General features: G+C 39.2%; 3 protein-coding genes across 3 annotated transcripts in view; 2 read left to right on the plus strand and 1 right to left on the minus strand.

The window, feature by feature from the left end:
* The first annotated feature begins 3,379 nt into the window (after positions 1 to 3,379).
* Positions 3,380 to 12,273, plus strand: trmt9b (tRNA methyltransferase 9B). The gene is made up of 4 exons (XM_067595172.1): positions 3,380 to 3,613; positions 9,148 to 9,347; positions 9,607 to 9,780; positions 10,127 to 12,273. The coding sequence occupies exons 2-4, from the start codon at positions 9,191 to 9,193 to the stop codon at positions 11,080 to 11,082; spliced, it is 1,287 nt and encodes a 428-aa protein (XP_067451273.1). The 5' UTR covers positions 3,380 to 3,613; positions 9,148 to 9,190; the 3' UTR covers positions 11,083 to 12,273.
* A 73-nt stretch (positions 12,274 to 12,346) lies between these two features.
* On the minus strand, positions 12,347 to 15,081 carry hdac12 (histone deacetylase 12). Its single transcript, XM_067595173.1, has 8 exons — positions 14,835 to 15,081; positions 14,579 to 14,722; positions 14,066 to 14,225; positions 13,784 to 13,980; positions 13,545 to 13,695; positions 13,251 to 13,367; positions 13,026 to 13,168; positions 12,347 to 12,888 (listed from the first exon to the last, which is right to left on the minus strand). Exons 1-8 carry the CDS (start codon positions 14,934 to 14,936, stop codon positions 12,865 to 12,867), a joined length of 1,038 nt encoding a protein of 345 aa, XP_067451274.1. The 5' UTR covers positions 14,937 to 15,081; the 3' UTR covers positions 12,347 to 12,864.
* Positions 15,082 to 25,451: 10,370 nt separating this feature from the next.
* stard13b (StAR related lipid transfer domain containing 13b) overlaps positions 25,452 to 25,889 on the plus strand; it is a 60,900-nt gene continuing 60,462 nt past the window's right edge. Inside the window, exon 1 of the mRNA XM_067595174.1 lies at positions 25,452 to 25,698. The gene's annotated coding sequence lies outside the window, so the exon portion shown is untranslated. The remainder of the gene's footprint in view (positions 25,699 to 25,889) is intronic.

Consider the following 25,889-nt stretch of genomic DNA (forward strand, 5'->3'; position numbering starts at 1 on the left):
GCAAGGTGATGACTGTAATTTGTACCACAGTGATACGATATCCTGCTGTTTCTCAACAACAGGATGTAAAAGGAAACAGGAAAAGTCATAAGTTTTAATGTCTGGAGGAGCCAACATGCATGTGTTTCCTCTGTTGGCACCACAAAAGGACTGTCCCACTTCTCTAAACACTGGACAGAAACCTGTACACAGAGAGAACACATCGGAAAAGAAAGTTACCAAAGTGCCCTCAATATGATAAAGGAATGGTCTTTTGTACCTATATTTTTGGTCATTTTCAGTTACTAGACTGACTTACCAAATTTACTGTAAATGGCAATTACTTATATTAACAGGAAAATAGGCATAATTTAACTATCAGCTACCTCCTCTATAGCTACCTCTTGCGTTTTGCATCGGGCTTTAGTGTCCTCAGCCAGAGAGACTCTCTTGGTAGTCAGCTTTTTCTCAATCTTATCATTTTTCCTCCTGAGGAATATTTGCAACGGTATAGAAAATCAGCCAGCTGGGCGCTGGTTAGAGTCCTTGAAACACAAACATTATGTGGGATGGTGCCTGACTGCTGTCTGAATTCATGATTGAATCGATTAGACAGAGAGATGGAACAGAAACTGACAGTAATGGCAGCGATGTGGAGGATAGAGGTTTGCGAAGTTTCTTCTGTTTATCAGCTTCACCTTAAGGGGACTCGGTGTGTTTCCACCATCTCACCCTGTGTGTCAGCCAACAGTGTAAGACTGTGTGGTTCTTACTGTGCATGTCCCATGATGTTAAGGTGTGTGACTGTAATGCGAGGCAGCCTGCAGCAGAAAAAGAGCATGTGTGCTTTGAATGATGATCATGTGAGGAAGACGTGATGAATGCTTTGTGCTCCCTGAATGGTGGTGATGAGCCGCAATTAAGTCACCGCCATTAACCATCTTAGGGACAAAAAGGGCAGACAAAATCAGAGCTGAAACCCACATGGGAGGCAGAGGACAACAAAAACTGGATGTGACAGACTAATGTTTGCTAATTACCATCCTACCAAGCACTGCTTCATGGCATAAACTTAAAAATATCCCTATTTTAATCTTATGTTATGACCGGCTCGCGGGCAACAGCAAAAGAGGGAAATGCACGCCAAACTTAGCAATAATAGACTGACATTCATTCAAGTAACAAAAGTAAATACAATAGAGTGTGAAAATCAATATCAGTGATGTTTGACGTCTATTAATGCGTTGACTAATGTGTAATGTTATCAGTGTACAACAAAACCAAAAATGGTAATGCAAAACAAACAAGGCTTGGTGAAGAGATCAAAGGACTGGAATCAGACCAGGCGGGCTTAAGTAAGTTCTGGGACCCTGTCCAGGTGTTCCCAGTTAGTACTCAATGGCCCATCAGTTTTATCAGTTTAGTGCATTGTTATAGGCAGGTATCTCTATACCACCTAGGCTTGAGAAGGGATATGACCTCTGCATGGCTGCCAAAAAAGGCATTAACGTGTTTTTCATAAAGGATGGATCATGAGTACAATAGGTCTACTAGTTGCCTTGTGTGTTATACTGTAAATTTAGATTATAAGATTAGTTTTTTCCTCTATGCAATAGAGATTAAAGGCATTTTAGCCATATGGAAAAAGGGATAAAGCATAAAATCAAAGCTCTCATGACAATAAAGTGGGTTTGTGGATGGCTGTTGTTTCATCTAATAATCTATTAATAAGCCTACAAATAAATATGGATTATTACCTGCTGTACTTGATATCTGCAGTAAAACTCCTTTTTAAAGGCAACAGGACAAGAGCTGTTGACTGCGCTTTGGTTCACGTTGTTTATTGTGGTTGTCACGTGAGGCGGTCAGCCAATGACAAACGTGTTCTGCAACAGCACAGCGTGTCATCTTTTTACACACCAACGGCCAATCAGCTGAGTCAAGTCCACCACAATAAGACCGGAACAAAGGCAATATGGTTTTCCAAATAAAAACGTAGACTAGTGTTATTTTGACAAAAAAAGAAACACAACAACATGAAAATATTCAGTTGCATAGAGATAATACATAACAGTACTATAATGAATACATGACTATGACATCTATGGAAGAGTGCCTCAGACAACCATTTGATAAATATGGAGTCCTACATGTTTTTTTGTTGGTACTTTTTTTAACCTTAATCCTACCGACTGGGGCACCTGCAGACCCCAGAGGTATTTTGTCATATGTCACAGGTGCTTTATTCTATCATTCCAGTTTTTCATGACTTTGTCAATCAATTGGTTCCTTATGACTTCATATCATTGTTTTCTGTTTCTGTTTTAATTAGTGCTTTTTAAAAAAAATACCAATATATTGGGGTCCTGGGGGACCCAAGTCAAAAGCACCCATTTCCACCTGTACAGTTTTAATAGATGGAACTATTTATTAAGTTCAGTATCACACACTATCAGAGGGGTGGGGACACTGTCAATTATTTTGAAGGCTTTGTGGAAAGATGGTACTTGAGATAAAAGCTGCAATTAGTATGTATATATTTTTGTTTTACACAATATGCAATTTAACTGTAACTTTCCTAAAATAATAACAATCTGTTTTTTTTTCAGATGACATCAGTCACATAACTAATAATGTTTTGAGAAGAACTAAGTTAGCATAGCATAGCATTTTGCTATGATGGTTGTTTCTTACACTAGTCCTTGTATGTTAAATATGTTAGGATGAGTTAAAATCACACCTAAAACATGTAATTCAGTGCGTTGGTTTTATCTGACATCTGACACCCATTCAGCCAAAAAGAAGATTAATGATGCCTGAAGTCAGACAATCAATTAATCAATCAATCTGTCGATAGGGCAGCACAGAACAAGACAAAAATAATGCAATGTGTACGTAGGCTGAATTACTGCACCCACAGGCTTTGTCCGGTAAAATGATTCTCTTTTAAGCTGTTTGTTTTCTATCTTGCTGAATTATTTGATTCATCTAACATCGTATTTCCCCTTTGTTAAGGTTTTCTGTTACTTATGTTTTACATACAGCATATTTTAGATATGTTTATGATATAAAGCACCCTGAACCTTTGTTTTTGGTGATCTCTGCCTTTTTCATTTTTATCCCTGTATTTCTGTTTTTATTGTTTGTTGTGTGTAAAGCACTTTGCGACACTGGTTTTAAAAGGTGCTTTACAAATAAACTTTATTATCATTACTTATTAGATTTTAGGTGTTTCTGTGAGATCGGGGTATGTTCTTTCATACATTTTTAAGCGGTCTACATTTCACCTTTCTGGAGGAACAGTTAACTTTATTATACAGTTTCTATTATACATTATACAGCTTTCATTTTGAGACATGTCACCGGAAGTGCTGTTCTACATTCTCACTACCTTGACAGGTGTGAGACTCAACATGCTGGCAGCCACAGACGACAGGTATTCCTTTCCGCTCACGTTATCTGTCCTCACAATGTCGTTGATAATGTGCTCGGTACCGCTGTGCCGAGCGCGTGCCTGTGATTGTAATGGCAGATCGATCATATAGAGATCAATCGCACGTGCAGAGAGGGAAGTTTACCTCCAGCGACCTGCGGATAGAGGCGGATAATTGTGCGGCGGTTCACACATTAAACGGTAAGTGTCTTTGCATTTTCGGTGCCTGCAAATATTGGCATAATAAAAGCAGTTATTGCAGTATGCAACATATATTTGGGTTGGCTAAATGGCTTTAAAATCATTAATTGGGTTAATTTTTATCTATATTTGAATCCATCAATTTAAGAAACTTTGATGGGACACAAAAGTAGCCTGTATGCTGGAGAAGTCTAATACATACCCATTCTGAAATTACAATAAATTAGTCTGTGCTAATAAATATATTTCAAAACACACTAAATGGCATTAAAATCAATCATACAGCTCAATGATACGGATTTAACTTGAGTTTCATTTAGACTGGTTGTGCTTAAAAACACATTTTGATCAATTTCCTCATTAAACATGAGAAACCCATCGGTTCTGCACAAGGCAGTGTGAGAACAATAGTAAGGGGAGTCCAAGTTAAGCAGACTATCTTTCACCACATGTTGAGTCATTGACCGCTGGCACATTTTATGGGTAAACCTGTTCTCCGTGGCTCCTTGTGTTCATGCAGTGGTTAGTGGCAGCCGGCAGAATGACTGTGCAGCCCTGTCGGTTTATAATAACACTATTTAACCTCATCAAAGCACAGCTGAGGCCTGACCTGAGTGCTCAGTTATTGGTGTGCTCCAAGAAAAAATTGTTTAAAGTTAAATATGTGCAGAATGGTAACTGCATATATTGTGAGCTATTCATGTTGAGACCAAAATGTCTTTTTATAGAACTTGTTTTGATTTGGAGATGTAATAGGGAAGCTAAATTCAAAATATTTTTATCATGTCTTATCTTTATCCGGTGAAGGTCCTATACCCTCAGACGAATTTGAGTGCCAGACGTTGACTCGGTCCTGTGATTTAATTTTACTCCCCATTGTCAGTCAGAGGCACTGCTTGAGCCTCCCAGCTGCCGGTTATATAATGTCAGCCGAGGACTACCACAGTTTGGTGAGCAGAGGAGGAAACTCAGGCGGAATTGAGCACAGACAATACTGTAGGAGGCCAGATTATAATGTTACATAAGGGATGTTTTCCTTCCACTTGGCTGGGATGATGCAGATGATGGTGGTCTGGAAATAGGCCTGAGTGAGGAGAGATGGGATGCTGCACACACACTGTATTTGCCAGCGGAGGAGTACACAGGCCTGTTAATGCACAAAGAGGGTATGGCTCCAACAGCCAGTTTATAGAGAGACATATTTGCATTTCATGTTGCACAGGTTGGCCTTTGTTACTAATAACCAGTGTGTAATGTTCCAAATGTTCATTGTGAACGTGGGTACACACAATGGGCACCAGACAATATTACATTCAAGGACATATCAGTCTAATGTCTTTGATGAAAGGTGGAGGGGAAATGTCTGATAGCTTTCCTTCTGGTAACCACATCAGCAAAGTGCACTGTGGTATAACATGGTTCATTAGGTTGTATTGCTCTGTTTTGGATTTGTTATGGTGCATTTCTTTACACACACACACACACACATACACACGCACACTATTAAAACAGGGGTGAATATAGATGTTAACAGTTGTTTGAGTATAACAACCCAAGACTTTTTAATTTCCAAATTCAATGCTATCTTATAGAACTCTATTATAAGCAGATCAGTGGATAAAGCCCTCAATAAGTGTATCGTAATTTAATAGTATGCAATGCAATGAGAGATTTTTCACAAGACACTGTTGGTAAAACTGTATTATATTTACAGCACTCATTGATTTTGTAACATATGGCAGCGATGTATGATGCATGCTGGGATGGGTTGGCGATGACACCTTTCATCCATCATATGTGATTCAAAGTAACAAATCCTCACTATATCATGCTGAGCAGAAAATCTTTGTCACATTGATCATTGTGGGGTGAAAATTTGAAGTGTGTTGCACTCCCCGTCAGTGGTTTCAAGGCACCTGCAGCAGACTTTTATTGTGCCCTCATAATACACTCCGTTTGATTTAATGATGATTTGTTGGTTTATGTTAGAGTTTGTACAAAGAGATGTTTGATGCTGATTGTGAGATTTAATTGTGAGAAAGTAACCCTCTTTGCTATTACCAAATTCAAAATGGTAATTTGCCTCATTAATTACAGCCTTAATAAACATATTCAGGAGTTAAATTAAGAGTTTGCAGTCTACAAAACACAATAAAAACATTTTTTTCATCAAACCTGGTCAGTTCAACCAACCTGATCAACCTAAAACAAGTAATCCTATGCAGCGAGACAGCATGTGAAGAATTTTCCTATCACATTTTTTGCAAAAAAGCAGCTCTGAGAATCTCATACAGATTAGTAGAGTCCAGCTTCTCTGTTCAGCCTTGTGCACGTGTGTTTGTACATATCTGTTTGTCAAATCTCCCTGTGGGCAACATGATAAATATTGGTGTACGTGTGGGTTTGCTTTGCATAAAATCAATTAAACCACAAGATCATATTCTCTGAAAGATAAACACACCGGTGAAATAAGTGCCCATCAGAAATGCATATTTAGATATTTTATTGCAGTGGTTATTTATATAAGGGATTCATTTAAGTGTACAGAAATTGAGTTTATGATGTTTCTATCAAATGTCTAGGATTAAATGTGTATCTATCTCCACAGATGCACTTGCGTATTTTAGTGTTATACAACCCTACCACATGTGACATTGGATTTTATGATAATCTAGAAAACTGCTCAAAGCCAGCTCTCATAAAACAGAAGTGATGATTTGATGATTTTAATATTAACTCGTCAGACAAGAAAACAAAAAAGAAACTCAAAAGTTCCATGTCTAAATTTGATTTCAGTCAGAAAGTTAAAGGGCCAAGCAGACTAACTCACTTGATCAACACCTCCATGGCTAATGGGATGTTCCTAGAAGTGTGGAAAAAAGCAAGAGTGATGCCTATTCTTAAATCTGGAACAGCTGATCAAGTGGGTAATTATTGGCCAATCAGCACCCTTTCTGTTTTTTCTAAGGTTTTGGAAAAGGTTGTGGCAATGCAACTGATGAACTACCTTGAAATGAAAAATTACCTGCAATCAATACAATTTAGGTTCAGATCGAAATTATCTACAGAGTGCAAATTGCTACGTGTTGGGGGCAGTCATTCAGTTGGTTGCAGTCTGCAACCTCACTGCTAGATGCCACTAAATCTCACACACTGGTACTTCAAAGATTAAAACAGGAATCCCACAGGGATTGGGGCTAGGACTGATACTCTTCAGTCTATATATAAATGACCTTCCTGAATCATGTCAAGGGGCTGGTCTTCAGATGTACGCGGATGACACAGTCATATACGCTTATGGAAAAACAGCTATTGCAGTTAGAGATCAAAGCACCTGAAAGCAATAGTCTGTTGGCTTGAAAACTTGTGTTTGACACAAAAAGCAGTGCCCATATGTTTCTCTTCTTGAAGACAGCCCACATCAACTGAGCAAGATGTTAAGATCAAAAGTCAGTTAATCAATCAAGTTTCTGAAGTTAAATATCTATATATAACCATTCATCATATATCTATATATAATACCTAGGTTTAACATTGGACCCTCACCTGAAATTTGACAAACATGTTAAAAAAATAGAATAGTAAAAGTCACATTGAGACTAATCAGAGACTGTTTGATGCAGCCAAAATATACATGCACTCAATGATCACACCTCAGTTACTGTTATATAACCTCTGTTACTGTCATCAGTGACTAAATCCCATAGAGAGGTTATACAATTGTGCAATAAAAATATTGGACAAAAGGCCAATAAGATCGTTCCACTGTCACGTCCTGGGAGACCTGAACATACTAAGTTTTGACAGCTACATTGCATTTGCAAATGCCAATCTGTGGGTGGGGGGAGGGTATGTATGTATGTATGTATGTACATATGCAGTACATATTGGTATATATATATGTGTGTGTGTGTGTGTGTGTGTGCATATACACACTGTATATATGTGTATGCCGACAAGTCATACTGCTTTTCCTATATGGTCAACAATATTGACTACATAGTTTAACTCTGGTTTCTGTGAACATGTTTTTGTGTCTGTTATGTAAAGGCCCTTCTAAGGACAGGCATTGGAAATAAGCAGTAGCTATAAATGCTGTGATGAATTGCATTGCATAATTTCTGTGCAATTCTCCATGTATACCGTATTTGTCCCTAACGAAAACATGAAATGAAATGAATTGCCTAAAATAACAGTGTTATCCTCTGGATAATATCCAAGGAAAACTCTTTGTCCATGTAGTGCTTGAGGGAGCCGCAGCAGCACTGCAGGAGCTGTGGGCCGCATCCTAATAAACTGCGACGACTGCAGTGGGAGCTGCGAAAACCAGACATAACACAAACATCACAATCACACAGTTACATAATCCCCATATATGTAATGAGTTTAAAACTCTGAAAGATTGTATTTTTGTTTGTTTAAAGGATGAACCCCTTGTTAATGTGATAGCTGGCTATTTACAGAATTCTTTCAAACAAATGTCATAGGTGGTTTTTAAACCATATTTACACAATATGCATTCTTTTCTAACAAGTTCTTGTAATGTCATTTCCCAGTAATCCTCAACCAGAATCAACCGTGAAAGCAGCCAATATTAAGTATCGAAGGAGAAAGACACATCTTTTTTTAATTTAAGAATTACAGTAAAAGCCTCAACTAAAGCTGTAACACACTATTCAGTTCTGCAGTGCTGTTGTATGATGGAAAGTAATGTAATCAAACTAGAAAATATATCCACATGTGTATATATATTAGCCTTGAATTTCCATGGAATTGAAAGTCCTCAGAATCAGTGAAGGTCACCTCAGGTAAAAGTGATTCGAAGAACGTGAGCTGGTGCTGAAATCTTTCATTGTTTGTGACACTGAATGAAATATTCACCAGCAGCAGTCCACTCACAGGGTGTAACAGGCTAATGAAAATCTTTTGTAAAAGGAACTTTCACTTGAACATGATTAATGATGTTTGCTTTTCATCTTGTTGCCAACAATGATGATTTATGTGCCGACCTTTTGCTTCTGTGTTACCGTGAAAACAATTTGACACAGCTGCTGTGGAAATGAACCTGCTGAGTGTTCTGTGAGATGGGAACTGCCTCCTCCCAGTTACCTTGTAGTTAATTTATGGTTCCTGCTCTGGTTTTTACACAACTACAGACAATTGATGATAAATTAAACCTGATTACTCGTATTCATCGTGCTTGACATCAGTCGGTCCTACTTGTGGGCTGCAGGGTGGGTGAACCAGAGGAGCGGAGGCCGATTGATCATGACTGCAGCAGGTGCTTGAAGTACAAAGCGGAGGGTCTGGTGTTAAATTACCCCGGCTGCCTGACAGATGTTTGAGTGTATCTGCTGATTAAGGTTTCCAGCCGACCTTGTTGGACCTTAACAAGCATGTAAAGAGGGACACCACTGGGCTGTTCCTTTCACAGGGCCCTTGTTACTATTTTTGATTTTCCTTAATGAAATAGGTTAACTATTTGATAGGTTCATCATTTAGAAATAAGCAGGGATATGTGTTTGTCCCTGCAGGCACGATGCTGTGAGACCGCTGCACGAGGCAGCCTGGACGATCATGATGGAGGAGGCTGCCAGCCAGCTCGAGAGAGATCATGTGCACAGTGTCTACGACAAGATTGCTCCATATTTCAACGACAGCCGCTATAAAGCCTGGCCGAAGGTTCGACAGTTCCTGCTGGACCTGCAGCCGGGGAGCATCATCGCTGACATAGGTGGGTGTCACCTCCAGTTGTTCTGCTATCTTGACAACATGACACATGATCACAAGTATCCGCAGGGTAATTCATGCTGTTGTACACATTGTTGTACATTGTATATTGATTTTTTTTTCCAATGTGTTTTTTGGAAACACAATAAATAATTCTAAAACTGTCTTCTCTCAAGGAGTGTGAATGAGTATTTTACATCTAATCAAATCGCCAATCATTCCTGATCATTCTCTAAAATGTTGGCTCATCGTCTCCTTGGCAGGCTGTGGCAATGGCAAGTATCTCCACATCAACAAGGAGGTGTTCAAGCTGGGGTGCGATGTTTGTCGCCCCCTGGTGGACTTTGCCTGGAGTCAAGGACACGAGGTCCAGATGTGCGACGGGCTGCATTTGCCTTATAGAGACGGCTGCTTCGATGCTGTGCTTTCTATTGCAGGTAATGGGCACACAGTGTTGTTGATTCCTCACATTCAGTACTGCTGGAGTTCCCATTTGACTCAAATTAAATGAACTCTTAATAATGATAAACATCATTTTACCACAAGCATGTGTTGCCTAGCCAACGGCGAGAAATGATTCATGTGTGTCCTCCAACAAAAGAGTGTAATTAGGACTAAGGACAACAACAGACACCCACACTATTAATTTATCTTGTGTTCTATTCAGTGTGTACATAATGTGTTTTGGTGACTCAAAGTGCTGAATGTGACACAACACCATAATGAAATAAATGCCTACTCACCATCCTGCTTAATTCTGACAAATTAATGTTTTTGTCACAGTCATCCATCATTTGTCCACCAAAGAACGTCGTATTCGAGCAATAAAGGAGATGGCTCGCACTCTGCGAGTGGGTGGACGCATCATGATCTACGTGTGGGCCATGGAGCAGAAGCGTCGTAAATTTGAGAAACAGGACATCTTCGTTCCCTGGAACCCCAACCCTCATTTGCCCTCCAGCTTCAACAGGGACCATGCCAAACCCAGAAGGAGGGGCACAGCACAGAGCGTGAGTGAAGCCATAGACAACGCCGACAAGCACAGGAAGGTTAGAAGCACATCCTCAGTGGTAGATGAAGAAGAGTTGACCTGCACCACACCACAGCAGAGAACACAGAGACTGTGGTTCTTTTCAAGGTCTCTGGACTCTGTGTTTGACTTTGGAAGTTTAGCCATCTCCCGGTCGTCCTCTAGAGACATGAGCACTTTATCCTCTCCCACAGGGGAAAATGAGGGGAACAAGGCTGGCCAGCGCGGGAGAGGACATGGCCTCATCAAGCAGGTCTCAAGCTTCTTTTACTCTCCATCTGTAATCGGATCAGAGGAGGACGTCTTTGACTCGGTCACAGATCTGCACAAGGGGCAAAAAGATCCTGGAGGCAACAGCACCTCCACCAACGGCACAGAAAACCAGTGTGTCTCTGTATCTTTAGCCCAGGAGTGTGGCTCCCTGGCTCTGCCAGACCTAGTTCCTTTCCAGAAGGAGCATCTGAAGCAGTCTGGAGAGGAGAGTGACGGAGGGCCACGGGGAAAAGAGCAGCAGGAAAGCACACAGAGTCCTCAGGGGAGCGAGGGGCAGGTGGAAGGATCTTGCCTGAGGTACTATCATGTCTTCAGGGAGGGAGAACTGGCAGAGCTGATAGAGAATCACGTTGAAGAGCTTCATGTCAAACACACCTACTTTGATCATGCTAACTGGTGTGTGGTGGCAGAGAAAGTTCAGTTATGGAGAATATAATTTTAACTTGTGTTTTATTTTGCATTGTCTCTGCCTCAAGTTTTAGCACTGAATCACACATTTGATGATTATTACATTCTTGTAACTGTATAGTGTATAAATATACAGGTGTATCCATTGTTGAAGTTCCACATTTTTGGGATAATTACAACACTAAACTAAATCCCCCATTGCTGCAATACTGTACTTAACTGTTTGGAAATTCAGATTTTTAAAAAAATGCTCTTGGGAGTTTTTAGTAATCCCGGAACCAGATGTGCAACTGACCTATCCATATCTAGCATTAAATGTTATTTTAGATGCACACAGGATGGTGGTGTTCAACAATGGCTACTACTGTATACCACGTTTTTAAAGTATTTATTACATTTTAAGACAAGAAACCAACTAGCAGTATCCAGATATCCAGTGTGTATTCTAAGTGTCAAGCATTAGTTTTTATTATCAAACCACAGTGAACTTCAGTGCTGCTAATGATACTAGCTCTTTTAAAATAGCATTTCTGCAAGGGAGATGTTAAGAAATGCACTGTTTTCCTATTTGGACTTTTAATATTAGCCAATAAGGAGTTTGTGAGACAGAAGTATACTCTTCCATCTGCTCTTAAATGTTTTAATTTTGCCTGTTTTACAATTGCACGTTCCTAAACTCTGCGTACGAGCAGCTAAACTTGCAGCAAGTATCTGTTGTGTACATTTTGTTGGATATTTCTGTAAACTGCTCGTGTAATCTATCATCAACACTATTATAAGAAGAGCTCAAAAGTTGTGCAGAATATCTTCCAAAACATTTGTGCCATTTGCCTGCTGTGTTTAACTCTCCGAGATGTTGCCAGTCTGTGCGCTTGATGTTGATGTTTGTAATACTTATGCGTATTTTCTTGTGTTAAAGCTGAATGTACCACTGGTGTGGTTCAGCATATCAACTGCCTCATATACTGTGAATAAACATTGCACTGTACCACAAGTATGCCGCTGCTTGATGTCAGTGAGTGACATAAAAATAGGGGAAACTTGAAACATACTGGTTATCTGTACCCATTGTGCTGGGGAAGCTGCATATCCTTATCAGTACAGTATGTGTGGACCAACTGTGTTTGTTCTGAAATGACACTGCGACTTTGATGTCTTCTGTGACCTGATGTAAATAGTTTGAATTTGTTCTTTCTTTATTAAATATTTTTGTTCATGAGTATTGTTGTATTGTATTTTCTGACATGGACAACATTTGTATTCATGTACAAATTAATGAGAAACACAAATAGTATCATTCATTAGCTGAATATTTAATAGTCATACAGAAATACTGATACAGTATCTGTGATGAGGTACCCAGGTTGTTGAATGTCTGCTTGATGCACTCTTTAGCCAGCAGCCCACATTACAGAAAATCACTTGCAATAGTCTCACAATGGCCAACATTTCAGAAAAAAATTGACACATGGATGGGACGATTTTACCAGCACGTACTGTTTTTTCACAAGCATCTGTAGTGACAGATGTCTTGATTTATATGCTAAAGAAGTTCACAGCTCAGAAACAAGTACAAGAAGTAATTTAGAAACTTATTATTACATAATTTGTTCAGATAACAATATTCAACAATACACATGGAGTGGATTCTGTTTTCAAATGTATGATCCACTGCCTTTAATATGTTTGTCACAACTCCTTGATAAAATTCATTAATGTAGTAATTACAGTATATAAATTGGTTGGTTTTAATATCCTATTTTTTTGCTTTTTAATCCTGAGGATCATCTTGTGCCAGAGGATAGTAGTTCTACATCCCACACTCCCTCCAAACCTGAAACATGAAGAACATCATTACTTCTCAACAAAGACAATTAATACACAGCTTGAGTGATCATTTTTGTAACCCAAACATCTGTATTGAAAAGCTGAATTTAGCAACATCTGCTTAAACTGTTCTGTGTCCTGTACCTGAGTCGCTGCTCTGTGGACTATGGAGTGCCTGAGGGCCAGTTTGTCAATGTCTCTTGAGTATCCTCCTCCAATAACGGTAGCGACAGGAACGCCTCTGCTCACCACAGTCTTCATCACATACAGATCCCTCTGATACAGCCCTAGGAAATACTACAGGTCATCCAAAGATGTCTATAGACGACCTGTAAGTAAAGATACTTGTGTGTCAAAGATATTGCTCACCTTGGTCAGTCAGACGGAGTCTCCCAAGTTCATCATCCTTGTGAGGGTCGACACCTGCGTCATACAGAACCAGGTCTGGACGAAATGTCTCCAGCAGCCAGGGAAGGTGAGCTTCAACTGTTCAGACAGACGTTTTTCTTTAGTCAATGGAAACTGATTTGTTACTCAAATAAAATTTAATGTATAAACTATAGAAAACTCTGAGACTTTAGTGACTTGACTACAACAATATTTGGACTTAAACATTGAGCACATCCAGTATTTCACTTATTATTATGTCTTGTGTTGACGTGCCTGTGGAGAGATACTCCTTGTCTTCCAGTCCATCTTCCATGCAAATATCGAGGTCACTCTGTTGTTTACGGAGTGGGAAGTTTTTCCCACAGTGCGCCGAGAATGTAAACACACATGGCTCCTCTTGAAATATAAAAGCAGTACCGTCACCCTGTTGGATCCACAAGCAAGAAACTTAACTAAATTTAGAATTTATGACATATTGGTCTGACCCTAAAACATTTAAATGTTTAGTCTACCTGATGCACATCAAGATCCACTATCAGAACCTTTCTCCGGCGTGAGGAGTTCTCCATCAGGTATTTGGCTGCAACTGCTAAGTCATTAAGGAGGCAAAACCCTGAACCATAGCTTGGAAAAGCATGATGTGTTCCTCCTGCCGTGCTGCAGGCCAGACCCCTCTGCAGAGCTACTTCAGCAGCGAGAACTGTCCCACCTGTCAACAAGAAAGAAGGTGAAACCTGGCTCCTGTGGTTTGATCTTTCCAGTCCAAGCTGTCACATCATGTCAACAACTCTCACCTGTTTCATATCGACAGCGTCTCACTATGCCTTCACTCCAGGGGAAGCCTGTCCTCCTCTGTTCTTTCTCATTTATTTTCCCATTTATGAAGTCGTTCAAGTATTCATCAGTGTGTACACAGCTCAGTAAATCTTTCGAGGCAATTTTAGGAACCCACACCTACTGCGAGGAAGGAAATACACATTCACAGGAAAAGGTGAGACAACAGTTTTCAATTGTACTACTAACGACAGGTCATGCAACTAACACTTATTTTCCATATTAATCTAGCAGTTATTATCCCAATGAATTGATTAATTGCTTTTAAAAATGCCAGAATCAAAGAGGCAAAGTAACACCTTTAAAATTCTAGTTTTGTCTGACCAAGAATCCAAAACCCAAATATATTGAATTTACATTACATAAGGCTGGGAAACTTGGTGATTGATATTCTTGACCTGATCAATTGACATAATAATAATACTCATCATTATTATTCAATTTTTAGATACAGTTATCAATGGTTCACTCACCTGTTTCTCTGTAATGACTTGATCTTTGATTAGAAAGTGTAAGACCCGGGGAAACTTGCCCATTGGAAACCTATGGTTAGGAGGGAGGTCACACACATACTTGCTGTGATGAACTATTGGGAGTCCGCTGGATTCATGTCTTACCTGTGTGAGATGAATAGATATGTAAGGTCAGTAGACGCAGTGCACGATGGTCGCAATGTTAAGTAAAATACACGAGTCTTCTGCATACATGTAATAAGTCAAATGTTCCTACTAGCTCAGCGTGTAAACATCTGCAGGAGGTGAAAGCTGCACCAAACAACCGCCCGACTTTTAGCCGAGGTCTTTTAGAAAATATTTGTTTTATGCAAGTCATTTCTCTAACTGACTTTAACCCGAAATGACAATCTCTGCAGGGGAATGTAGTTTGATGTTCAGACACCAGGCGCACGGTTACAAAAGCGCACAAGGTGTCTTGTTTGTTGACGGATGTTCGGATGAATTTCTCCTCTCCATGACTGCCATCGTCTGTCATGGAGTGGGAATAACACAGTGTGTGTGTGTTGGTTTTATGGTTGATTACCACCATCTACTGATTTGAAGTGAATACTACAGAAGGTAAAACAAAGCTTCATCTGTCATTCATCTCTATAGAAAGGCTTCAGATGTCTCCATTCGTTTGGTGATGGAGGCCAGGCTTTAAATAAAAAGTATGGGTTTGTTGGTCATCATTATAAAGTAAACAGGCTTTCAACAAAAACAGTTTGAAAAACACAGAAATACATATGCTTTTTTATTTTAAAGGTATAGGAAAAATAACACTATATATTTCATTTCTACTGTCCTTTTTACTGGGAACTGCACTATACTTTGTTTAGTAAGATTAAAACAGATATTGACTTTGGAAATATGGATGATGCACAAATACTAAATTGGCTTCCCATATCAAACATAGACACCAGCCAGTTACTTGGAGAAAGCCTGCGAGAAGAGAAATAAAGCTCTGTATCAGGATAAGATGTAGATATATAGTAACAGTTCTTTTTCTGAGAACAGTCCATTTTGGATTTTTTTTTCTTTTTTTCTCTACATGCCTTCGTATATGTGTTACCAGAAGATGCATATTTTGTAAAATAACAGTGTCTTGTAATTCCATGTGGGATGGCCCAGATGTTTGGTATGACATAGAAATGAAAAAATGCATCTGCACACTCAAATCTTGCACAAATTTGAGTGTGCAGATGCTTTTTTCATTCAGTTTGATGATTTTTTTTTTTTAACTCCAGCACTGCAGCCAAGTCTGATACTGGGTGAGCAGTGTATTTTTCTCTATTTTTGATTTTGTATGACATGGAAATAAAAATTTAACTAACTATATTTTTAAATTCATCATCCTGGCATGATCTGAACTTCAACTGATCTGAACTTTGATGTAAAAGCTTGGCACAAGGATTGCACATCAAATTTACAATCGACCGCCTTTCGCAGTTCAACATTAATTTAATATTCTCTTTTTATTCACAACTCAGCAAAGGTTCTAGCTTTATACCTATCTGTGCCTATCCAAAATATTTCTCACTGAAACATATTGAGGTTTACATTTCTAGAGCATATGCTAATGATATATTATTGGACATTCAAAGCCCTTTGATGATGAACTTTTTGCTTATTGAGCAGGTCTGCATGTTGCCGTGTCTAATCTACATCTCATACCTCTCGTGTATCATCTTTATTATCCTGTGAGCTGCATCTGTTGATGCAAGCTTTTCAGATTCCTGTTTGTCAGAGTTATGGAAGAGTTTAACACATTGGTTTATAAAATATAAAATATGTATGTAGTATATGTATATAGTTGACTGAATCTATAATTCACTTTACCATCCTATCCTGTTCTATCAATCCCTACAGCTTGCTCCTATTTTGTTAAACCGACTGACGATTATTCTGCATACATACGCATTTCTTTCTGAGAGCACAGTCACGATGAATAGAGAACTGATGCAAATGAGATAAATGTATCATTCATGAGGCTTTGTTCCTTCTCCATTCCCCCTTTTTTCTATTTCTTTATAATTCATCAAATGATCAAAGCTCATTTTACATTTAGAGTTTTCAACTTCCAGCCCATGACAAATTACTTGTCCTTCTTCTCAGTGTATTTACATACATATATGAGAAGACTTGTTTTAGAGATTTCCTCTCCGACTATCTTCATTCTCTCCTCCTCTGTCCTCCTCTGCAGCTGTCACAGTCAACTCCCCTCCTGTTACGGTGTAGCGAGTTGTGGCCGAGCTGGTTAAACACAGTGGCAGAAGATCATTTATGGTGTCACACTGAAATCATGTCACACTCACAGCCTGAGAGATTTACTGCCTTCTCACCTGATTGTTACAGTTTCAGGACTCTCTAGAAAGGTAAGTGAAATGATGCAAAGAATTTCCCTAGATTTCTTAAATTAATTTGTTTTGTTTTCTTATGAGCAGAATTTAAAAATACAAAATTTTTGCATTTTGACATTTTGGTACTTTAAGGGATGAAAAATTTAAAAATAGCTTGAAAAACACATGATCACTGTACTGCTCTGGCCTTTGCCTACTTTTGTGTCTGGTTTTGCTTCTCCATCTGTCCCTGTTTTACATTGCTGTCAGGCAGCTCAAGGCACTGTCTGGCATACTGTCGGTTGTGGGGTTTTCCCATGAGAGAGAGTGAGTGTGTGTGTGTGTGTGTGTGTATAAAGAGGCTGGTGGACGGGGATTAGTACAGCCCCCACTGGGAGGGGTTAGTGTACTCTCGGGCAGATAAGAAAAAAGAGGAGAGTGTTGGCCCCAGGTGCAGAGGAGAAATCTCCTCATAATAGAGAGAGGAGATTAGAGAGGTAAAATCAATTACTGACTTCAGCCTTGTTAACAAGCATTTCAAATAGGGAGAGAGGAAGGAGGAGAAGGGGCTCCGATATATTCTGACACAAAGATTGTTTAGCCTCGTGCAGTAGATTAAGGTTATATTAATTAATTAACATATAGATTAACACATAGATTTTCTGCTCTGCTTTTGGTTTAGTGTCTCTTTGGTTATCCTGTCTTTCTAAGGGACACTGATGGTTTTGCAGGTTTTAGCATATTTACAAACTGTGTTTTAGAAATTTGGAGATACTTTTTCTACTGCTCCAGCATCTACTGGTTTCCATTTGTTTCTGTACAGTATGAAAATCAGTTGGCAGACTCTTGGGCAATTCATCAATGTGCATCAAGGTTGTATTCATTTTTTATTAAAGTTCCACATTGTTGTTAGGTAATGCAGTGCAGACCTAAACTGTATTACCATGCATTGATTATGTAACACTGACAAAATGTAATGCAGACTTGATCTTCACCGTGATGGATTACACAAAGCGTGCACATTTTTAGAGTCTGCTAATGGATTTCCATGCCTCATAGAAATCAGTGAAAACCAATAGGTGCTTGGAACAGCAGTGACAGCACATCCAAAAATCTTAAATTTCAAAGAATTTATTTGAAAATGGCCATCAAAATGTCAAGTGTACATGATTTGTGGAAAGCGTTAACATATTGGTATGATCCTTTTAATATTTTGCACTAGTGAAAGAGAAACCACAGCTGACAGTCAGCTGTGAAGGAGCAGCAATCTGCTCCGGGGCAGCTGTTTTCAAGGCTCCAGATCTCATTCCTAGCAAAGACAAAAGACGAAGCTGACAACTGCTCAGCTTTGATCTCTTCTCTCAATGGGCTAAATAAAAGCAGGATGACTTGTGAATGTTAGTCAGCCCTCCAAATAATGTGGGCTGAATAGGTTTTTCCTCTCATTCTTGTGTTGTCATACATTGTAGTTGAAGGAGTCAGCAAAGTCGCTTCCCAAGTTCAGTCAACCAAAAAGCCACAGGTCCAAATTGTAAGACTATACATGGTCTTTGGTTCACACATGGATGGGATCAATTTTATGCTGCTCAAACTGTGTGTTTAACCAAATGAATAGCCCTGAATAGCCCTGTCATCTTGGCATGTTTTTTCACGTTCCTGGAAGCGAACGTGTTTGTTGTTTAACCCCAGTGGAAGAGTCAAGTGGCATATTTGCATCAGACACTGGATTCAAGCATACCTGTCAATTACACAACTTCACAATCACAACATCAAGACCACAAACCTGCCGTCCTCACCCTCCGCCTCACAACTCAGAGCGGAAGGAATTTACCAGTTGATTGCGAGTGTTGGCAGAGCATGTTGCAGCAGGTGAAGACAGGGGTTGTTGTTGGAGTGAATTAATTTGTAGCTGCTCTCTTGTGTGTAACGGTGACACCCTACTGCCTGGTTCGTTCCTCCGAGGCAATCCCTCGGTCACATGAAAGGCCGAGTTGATTCACCTCTCATCCGTTCATGTATAATCGCAGACATGCTGGGGGAGACAGCCTGTGAAATCGCAGTGTGGTAGTGTAGTTTAACATCATTTCAGTCGGTGTTTACATCACTCGAAAAAGCATCTCCTTTTCACTAATTGCTTGGGAATGTCCTCACAGCTGTTAAGATTTGGCATCTTGTTGTGTGGCTGTTGTGCGGTAAACAGCTGGTGTTTGCCGCATGTGTTGTCAGAAAGCGGTATTCTGTGATCCAATGAAATGCCAGGATGAAGAATGAAGAGGAGGAAGGCCAAAAATATTCGGTCATCCAAATATTCAAACATTTTCTCACAGTTAAAGGAATAAAGTGTTGGCAGTTGTTCGTAACTTGTTTCCCTGGTATTTGTAAAAGGGTGGTGCGATGATTTGATCCTCTGGGGATACAACATTCTTTCAGTATTTTATCACTTTTTCAAGTGAAGTTTGGATAATTCAGGAATAATTCATTGGTGTTTAAATCTAAATAATTGGATTGCCTAAGATAAACAATTAATTTGTGCTTGAAATAGAGAAATAAATCAGCAAGTTTATGCTCTGTTTTTTGCACAAACAACAAATGTAATGCAGATGAAATAAATAATTGTTTTTTTCCCATTTTTGTACCAGTATCTGTTGGCAAGAAGTAAAAGCTCTCATAGGGTGTTGAAGGAACAGTTGAGATTCTAATAATAACAACAAAATGTCACTGGAGGTGGTCTTAAGATCCTGAATATGGAAACACTCATCAAATGATGAAACCACATTTGTTTTCTTAGGACGTGTGCATCATTTCCTATTAAACACTCCTCATTACAGATGAAAATATGAACTTGGGGATCCTAGACTATTTTATGGAGTTCAATTTTAATTTTGCTTTAAATTTTACACCATAACATTTGGTGACTTTGTCCTCTTAGTGTTTTTTGTGACCCAAATTAGACTTTTTTCCCCCCCAGGGAAGTTTTAAACACAGCAAAGATCTCAAAAGTGAAAGCCTCATCATTCTTGGAAGTGTAGCTATTAAACAGTTGCTCTATTCTGCAAAACAATCACCTTTTTCTACTCATACATCTTTTCTTATTATGACCAGAGAGAAAATATGCTGAAATATGCTTGATTTCTGTGAGATCATGTCCATATCCTTTACTAGTCCTATTTGATTGGTGACAGAGACAATATATGAAAACATGTTTCAAACACTAAACAGACTTCATTTCTGACAAGAACTAAATAGTGACACACACAGTATGAGCAGTAGGAAAATACAGGCCATTATGTTTGTGCACACAACAACTCTGTGATGAGTTGATCAGCCCTTGAGATAGAGACAAAGTGGGACTGCAGAGAGAAGTGATAATGCAGAACATCTGCCTATGGTCTGTGGTATGCTGGGAATTCGTAGGGGAGTTGAAAAGCAGCAGAGATATTGAGTTAGACTGTGGTATTGCTGGAATGTTTTCAAATGATGTTTACGTTTTGTATTGTACTCGTCTGTTTCCCACAGCTGGGTATGGTTCATGTTACATAATAGTGCTGCATGCAACATTATCATAAAGCATAAAAAAACACTCATATTAAATTCTGATGCTTTCACAAACACTATCCTTAGAAATAAATGCAGCATGTTGTGATTTTTATCACAGTATTGCAGGAGCAGATAAAACTTATCGTCCGTACTGTAGATGTACTTGAACGCTGTCTTCATGTCATCACAGTGTTTGTTGTCTTAACAGACTCACTCTTGTTCTGTGCAGCAATAACATGTTGCGTTGCTGGCAGGCAAAACCTGTGACCATACAGCCACATGTTTCAGCAACACAGCTGGCTCCATTCTTTTCCCCTCACTTTAATCTTACCATGCCATGTGGAGACCACAGACACTTCAGTACGTCTGCCTCGTCTTGACAGCCGTGTTGATACCGCTGATAAGGGAGAGAGGGAGAGAGGAGATGGCTGTAGAAACGACAGCGCATTATGTGTTTCTCCACCTACACTGTAAAACTATTTCACAAGCCATAATGCATTCAGGGGTTGGTTATACAGCGAATGTTTTCAGTCAAGATGAAAGTTTTGGTAAAATGAATTCACAGAAACATATAATCATTTGAACCATTTCAATATTTCAGTGTGACTTTCTTTATTTGAATAATGATCATTTATTTTTTATTGTTGTACTGATGAAGTGAACACACACTGCTGATGTCTTTATGCTCAACACATTCACAGATTCCTCTGTTAGTTATTATTGTCAGTCTCTTTTGCTTTAGCAGGCAGTTAGCAGAGATTTCTGTCATTAAGTGTGGTAGTGAATGTAGGTAAAGTGTACTCCAGCGATGAATATTGCACTTTCATACTTTCTCCTGAGTGTTAGATTGAAAAAGGATTGTTCACAGTTATATGTGAACATATGTTGACTTTTATTCCATAATATGACTCATCTCCCATAATGCATATTGACAACATCTTTGGGTAGAAACACCATCTTTTAAAAGAATTGTCTTTCAAACTCAAAATTTCACCAGATATTATAATAATTTATTTTATATGAATTCCCCAAAGTAAATATTACTTAAGTATATTGTCTTAAATATATTCAAGTGACTTAATATACAACTTTCAAAAATGTACAGTAAAAAAAGCTCTATAAGCAGTTCTAATGTCAAATAGAGTAAGTGTAAGTCTGAACATCTAGTTAATTTGCATCACTGAGGTGTCTTGAGTATTTTTACAGTGTATCAGGTGGCTGTGTGTACTCAGCTGAAATATCTTGCACAAGCTTGAGTCAGTATGTTGCTCATGTCAAACTGTCATATTTTGCATGATTTAAAATGAGAACAAAATCTAAAAATAGAAATAAATGTGTTTAATGGATCCGATTTTGTACCAAAAAGCATACATTTGTAGACTGTTTTTGAGAGTAATAATTCATCGAAAGAGTATTTTGTACCCTCAGGTGTTGCAATTCCTTTGTGATTGGGTCATGAACTCTGTCATTTTCAATCTCTTACACTCTTCCAGCTGAATTGAATGGTGAACAGACTGGGAAATTATAATCTTTATCGCTCTGTAAATCAGCCAAAAGCAAACAGTAATATCCTCTTACACTCACATTTGCTTCTTTCTGGAGGGGTTTGCACTGAGCTACTCCGCCTGTTGAGGATCTGCGTCCGGGCCTTGGTATGCCTGCCATCTCTGGCAGTTTGCTTTGGCAAGCTGTCCACGTCCCCCCAGTCCTGTCTTGACATAGTTGACATAGCGGTGATCTGCAGCGGGAAGTTGCTGCAGATTGTTCACTAGCAGCGGAAAAAAAAAAAAAAAACCTTGGCTTGTTTCCATTTAATTTGAAACATCTTTATGACTGTATAGTTCAAAAGTAACATTGAGAATCGATAACGAGGAGATGAAAGTTTTTATTCCAGGCTGACATTGACTCACAGGCTGACACATGTTAATTTGCAAATATAGATATACTTTGTGTTTGAGAGTCATATTAGTCATAGTATAAAGTCCAAACCACAAGTTTTCCTTAAAAGCCTTTAGACATTGTACAACATACGACTTCCTCTATCCTTAGACCCGCAGTGTGGATAAGGACAAACACCAAAAAAACAAACAAACCAAGAAGAAGTGGGAGGGATCCCTCTTCCAGTGCGGGCACACATTCAGTTGATGTTGTACGTACAGAGTGGACAGACATAACAATACTAAAATTACAATATGGACAAACAGATTGAAGATATAGTGCAAACAAATATGAAGATTATGGATCAAAGAAGATGTTAGGCAGTTTCCAGGAGCCACCAAACACTGGTTGGACCTGGACCATAAACCCACCTGACCCACGAAAGCTTTTGTTTTATTAAAAGCAGGGTAAACATCCTTGAAAGTTTTTTTATTTATTTTAGAGGTTTTTGGTAATTAAGCGTAAATACTTCGAAGCATTTTCCATTTTTTCATGGAAATATTGCACCTTCAAGTTGATCGAAAATGTGTGATGTAAATTTATATAAATACGATCTTAAAACATGCGGATTTAGAATATCCAACTTCAACCAAACAAGACTGGGGATCTTATAAAAGACTTGACATAACATACAAAAAACTGCAGGACAAAATCTTTCAGCTGTGCTAGTGACAGTTTCCTTTTTTATTTCGACCTTCTTTCTCATGTGGAAGCAAAGTGGGGTTTTTTTTTTTGCAGGGACACCAACAAGGCTGTTTTTTTCTTTTTATTTATCAGCGCCAGGGGCAGACAGGGCCTCTCAGGTTAGCTTGTGAGAACATCCAGCTGCGTTTGAGCCGGACCGTTCTCACTCCCAGTGGCCTTGGACTGTTCACCTCCGCAGCTCAGATAGATCGGGCAGAGAAAAAGCTGCTATTCATTAAATGCAGCCAAGCTGGTGTTTCCCAAAAAATTTTCACTGTAAGAGCCATCACAGGGGACAGACACTTTCTCTTTCTCTCTGTTCCTCTCTGGCACTTTTTGTTTTGTTCACCTGCAAAGAAATTGTCCTGTCTTGTTTCCAATTCATTTAACACAGCTCTGTGACTGTAATTTAAAAAGCTGCTTTCAGAATTATCATGTATTGATCTCTCTCTGCTGCTCTCATGCACTCTTACTGTCTCTTCCACTCTTTTTGTTTGATTTGTCATCTTTCTAAGAAGTCCACAGCACGTTTTCTGCCAGTTGCTCCATAGATTTCAAAACCTCAATCAATGATTTTAATGAGTTAACTTGTTTTGATCATATAAACTGATTTAAACATGTTTTGGTTGTCAGAAATTATTCTGATCAAGTTATTCTACTTGCCTAGTTGAGTCAAACCTCAGCCAAAAGTCAAACCTATTGCATGCCTTGAGTAACCTTTCCATATAACCATTCACACAATAGGAGAAATGTAAACACAGATACCCAACAAGGACATCAGGAATGTCACTCACTCCGAACAAAAGATCAGGAAACATTAAAAGTTTGCACACATACACCTTATCTCTCTGTCTAAACAGTGGATTTATTGCTGTCGAATTGCTTCTGTGTCAGGAATGAATAATCGTAAGGTTTAAGGAGAATTCTAAAATGTATATCAAAATAATTCTCCCTCTTTCATTTCATTTAGTTTGCCAGATAATTCAGTGTATTGTTCAGTACAGAATATCTTCCCTTTGGTTGTGTGTAGTTGTCATTGTCCGAAGCGGGACAATGATTCATTGATGGGGACATTTATTTAGAATGCGCATGTATTTACAGCGTAGGGCGGAGGCTGAGGAATACTTGTAAAAACCAAAAACAGGAGGAAGCTTTGAAACATTGTTGAGAAAGAATCTCAGCCATGGGCAGATTTCAAAGTATTTTGTGAATGAGAGGAGTCAGTCAGTGCTCATTTTCTCCCCCCTGGCCAGAGGTCAAACTAAGTCCAAGTGTTGATTTGTGACCATGGCTTCACCACCTCACTCCTGGTGAGGAGACTGAATGAAGGAGTGAAGAAACAAACAAATGAATGCATGAGTGAACGAAGCCCCCCCCCCCCCCATTGGTATAAAATCAAGGACAATTTACAGAGTGTGAACTCAGAAATTCTTTCTGCAACCCTCCTGTCCTATCAGGCAACCCAGGGGCAGCATAAACAAGTCCTCAGCCAATGCACAAGCAAACGCTCAGACATGCCCCTTACATGTCTACTCCCCATACTCATCTCTCACTTTCACTTTTACTCACAATCCATACATGTGCTATACTTGGCTCTCCTGTTAATTACATGTATTTTTAACTCACACAGTATTACAAAAGGACTTGTGTTTACTAAGGAAAAGTTTGGCTTTAATTTCCAAGGTGGTGGGTTGTTTTTGCTTCGTATTTCTGCATGTGTTGATTTTGATTTTGTTGTTGAAATGTCATTTTTAAAAAAATACAAATCATATCCTTGATCATGTCTGGTTGTTCAAGTTCAGTTCAGTTTTTGCTTTTTCAGTTCTAACAAGGTGTGAATAAAGTATCAATGAAGAGAACTTTGCCTTAACATACCAGGAAGCATCCTTTCATTTCATGATTTATAATGTGACTCCTACACTGCAGATTGGCTCACTGTCTAATACAGACTCATTACTGGCAATTTTTAGTGTTGACTAAAAACTTGAGGAAACATGCTTTAGGTTTCAGTTCAGCATCAAATCCTCCTGCAAAAAATATCACCTTATATCTGTAATATGCTCCAGTAAATCATTGTGCTTCACAGCTTTCCCCTTTTACTTGAAAGCATTCCTTAGCCCGGTGTTTGGAAGCGATAGGTCATGGCTGCGGTTCATCTTGCTTCTGCACTGCTCGGCCCGTGAAGCCAACCATTCCTCACAGCCTGTTTGTGAGGGCTGGTAACCCATTTCACCTTGTTCTTTTAGAGTGCCAACTACTCCTGCTCTCCCCCACCACCCACCCCTCTCCCTCCTTTCTCCTCCCCTTTCTATCTCCCAACAAGTACACATTCTCCCTGCTCTTACGCATATTCTGAATGGTTCAGTCTCTGCTGGCTGAACGCTCCTGCAGCCCCCCTGGGGAAGCTAGAGGAGGAGGGGGTGATAGCTGTGATGACAAGCTTGCCTTTTAGCAGAATAGGCCTATGGGGACATAAGTGTGGCTCTGCAAGGGGCTGTCCAACCTTCTGTCTCTGTTAGTAACAAGCCTCACTGCCACTATTTTGCCATGATCTCAGTGACACTGCTTGGACGACACAGACGACTATTTTCCACTCAGCAGGTGAGTCTTTTGTTTTGTTTTCCACTAAAGCTGACTCAGTGATGACTGGTATCAGCTTATATACAAACAAATGATAACTCTCAATTTCTCTCTTCTTATCTAGAGGAGTTAAGACAGTTATACTATAGTTTGTTTTGTATGAGAGAAGACTTGTTCAGGACTTTTCTGTTGAAATTCAACACTGGATGCTT

This window comes from Thunnus thynnus, chromosome 7 (assembly GCF_963924715.1).
Source record: "Thunnus thynnus chromosome 7, fThuThy2.1, whole genome shotgun sequence".
NCBI lineage: Eukaryota > Metazoa > Chordata > Actinopteri > Scombriformes > Scombridae > Thunnus > Thunnus thynnus.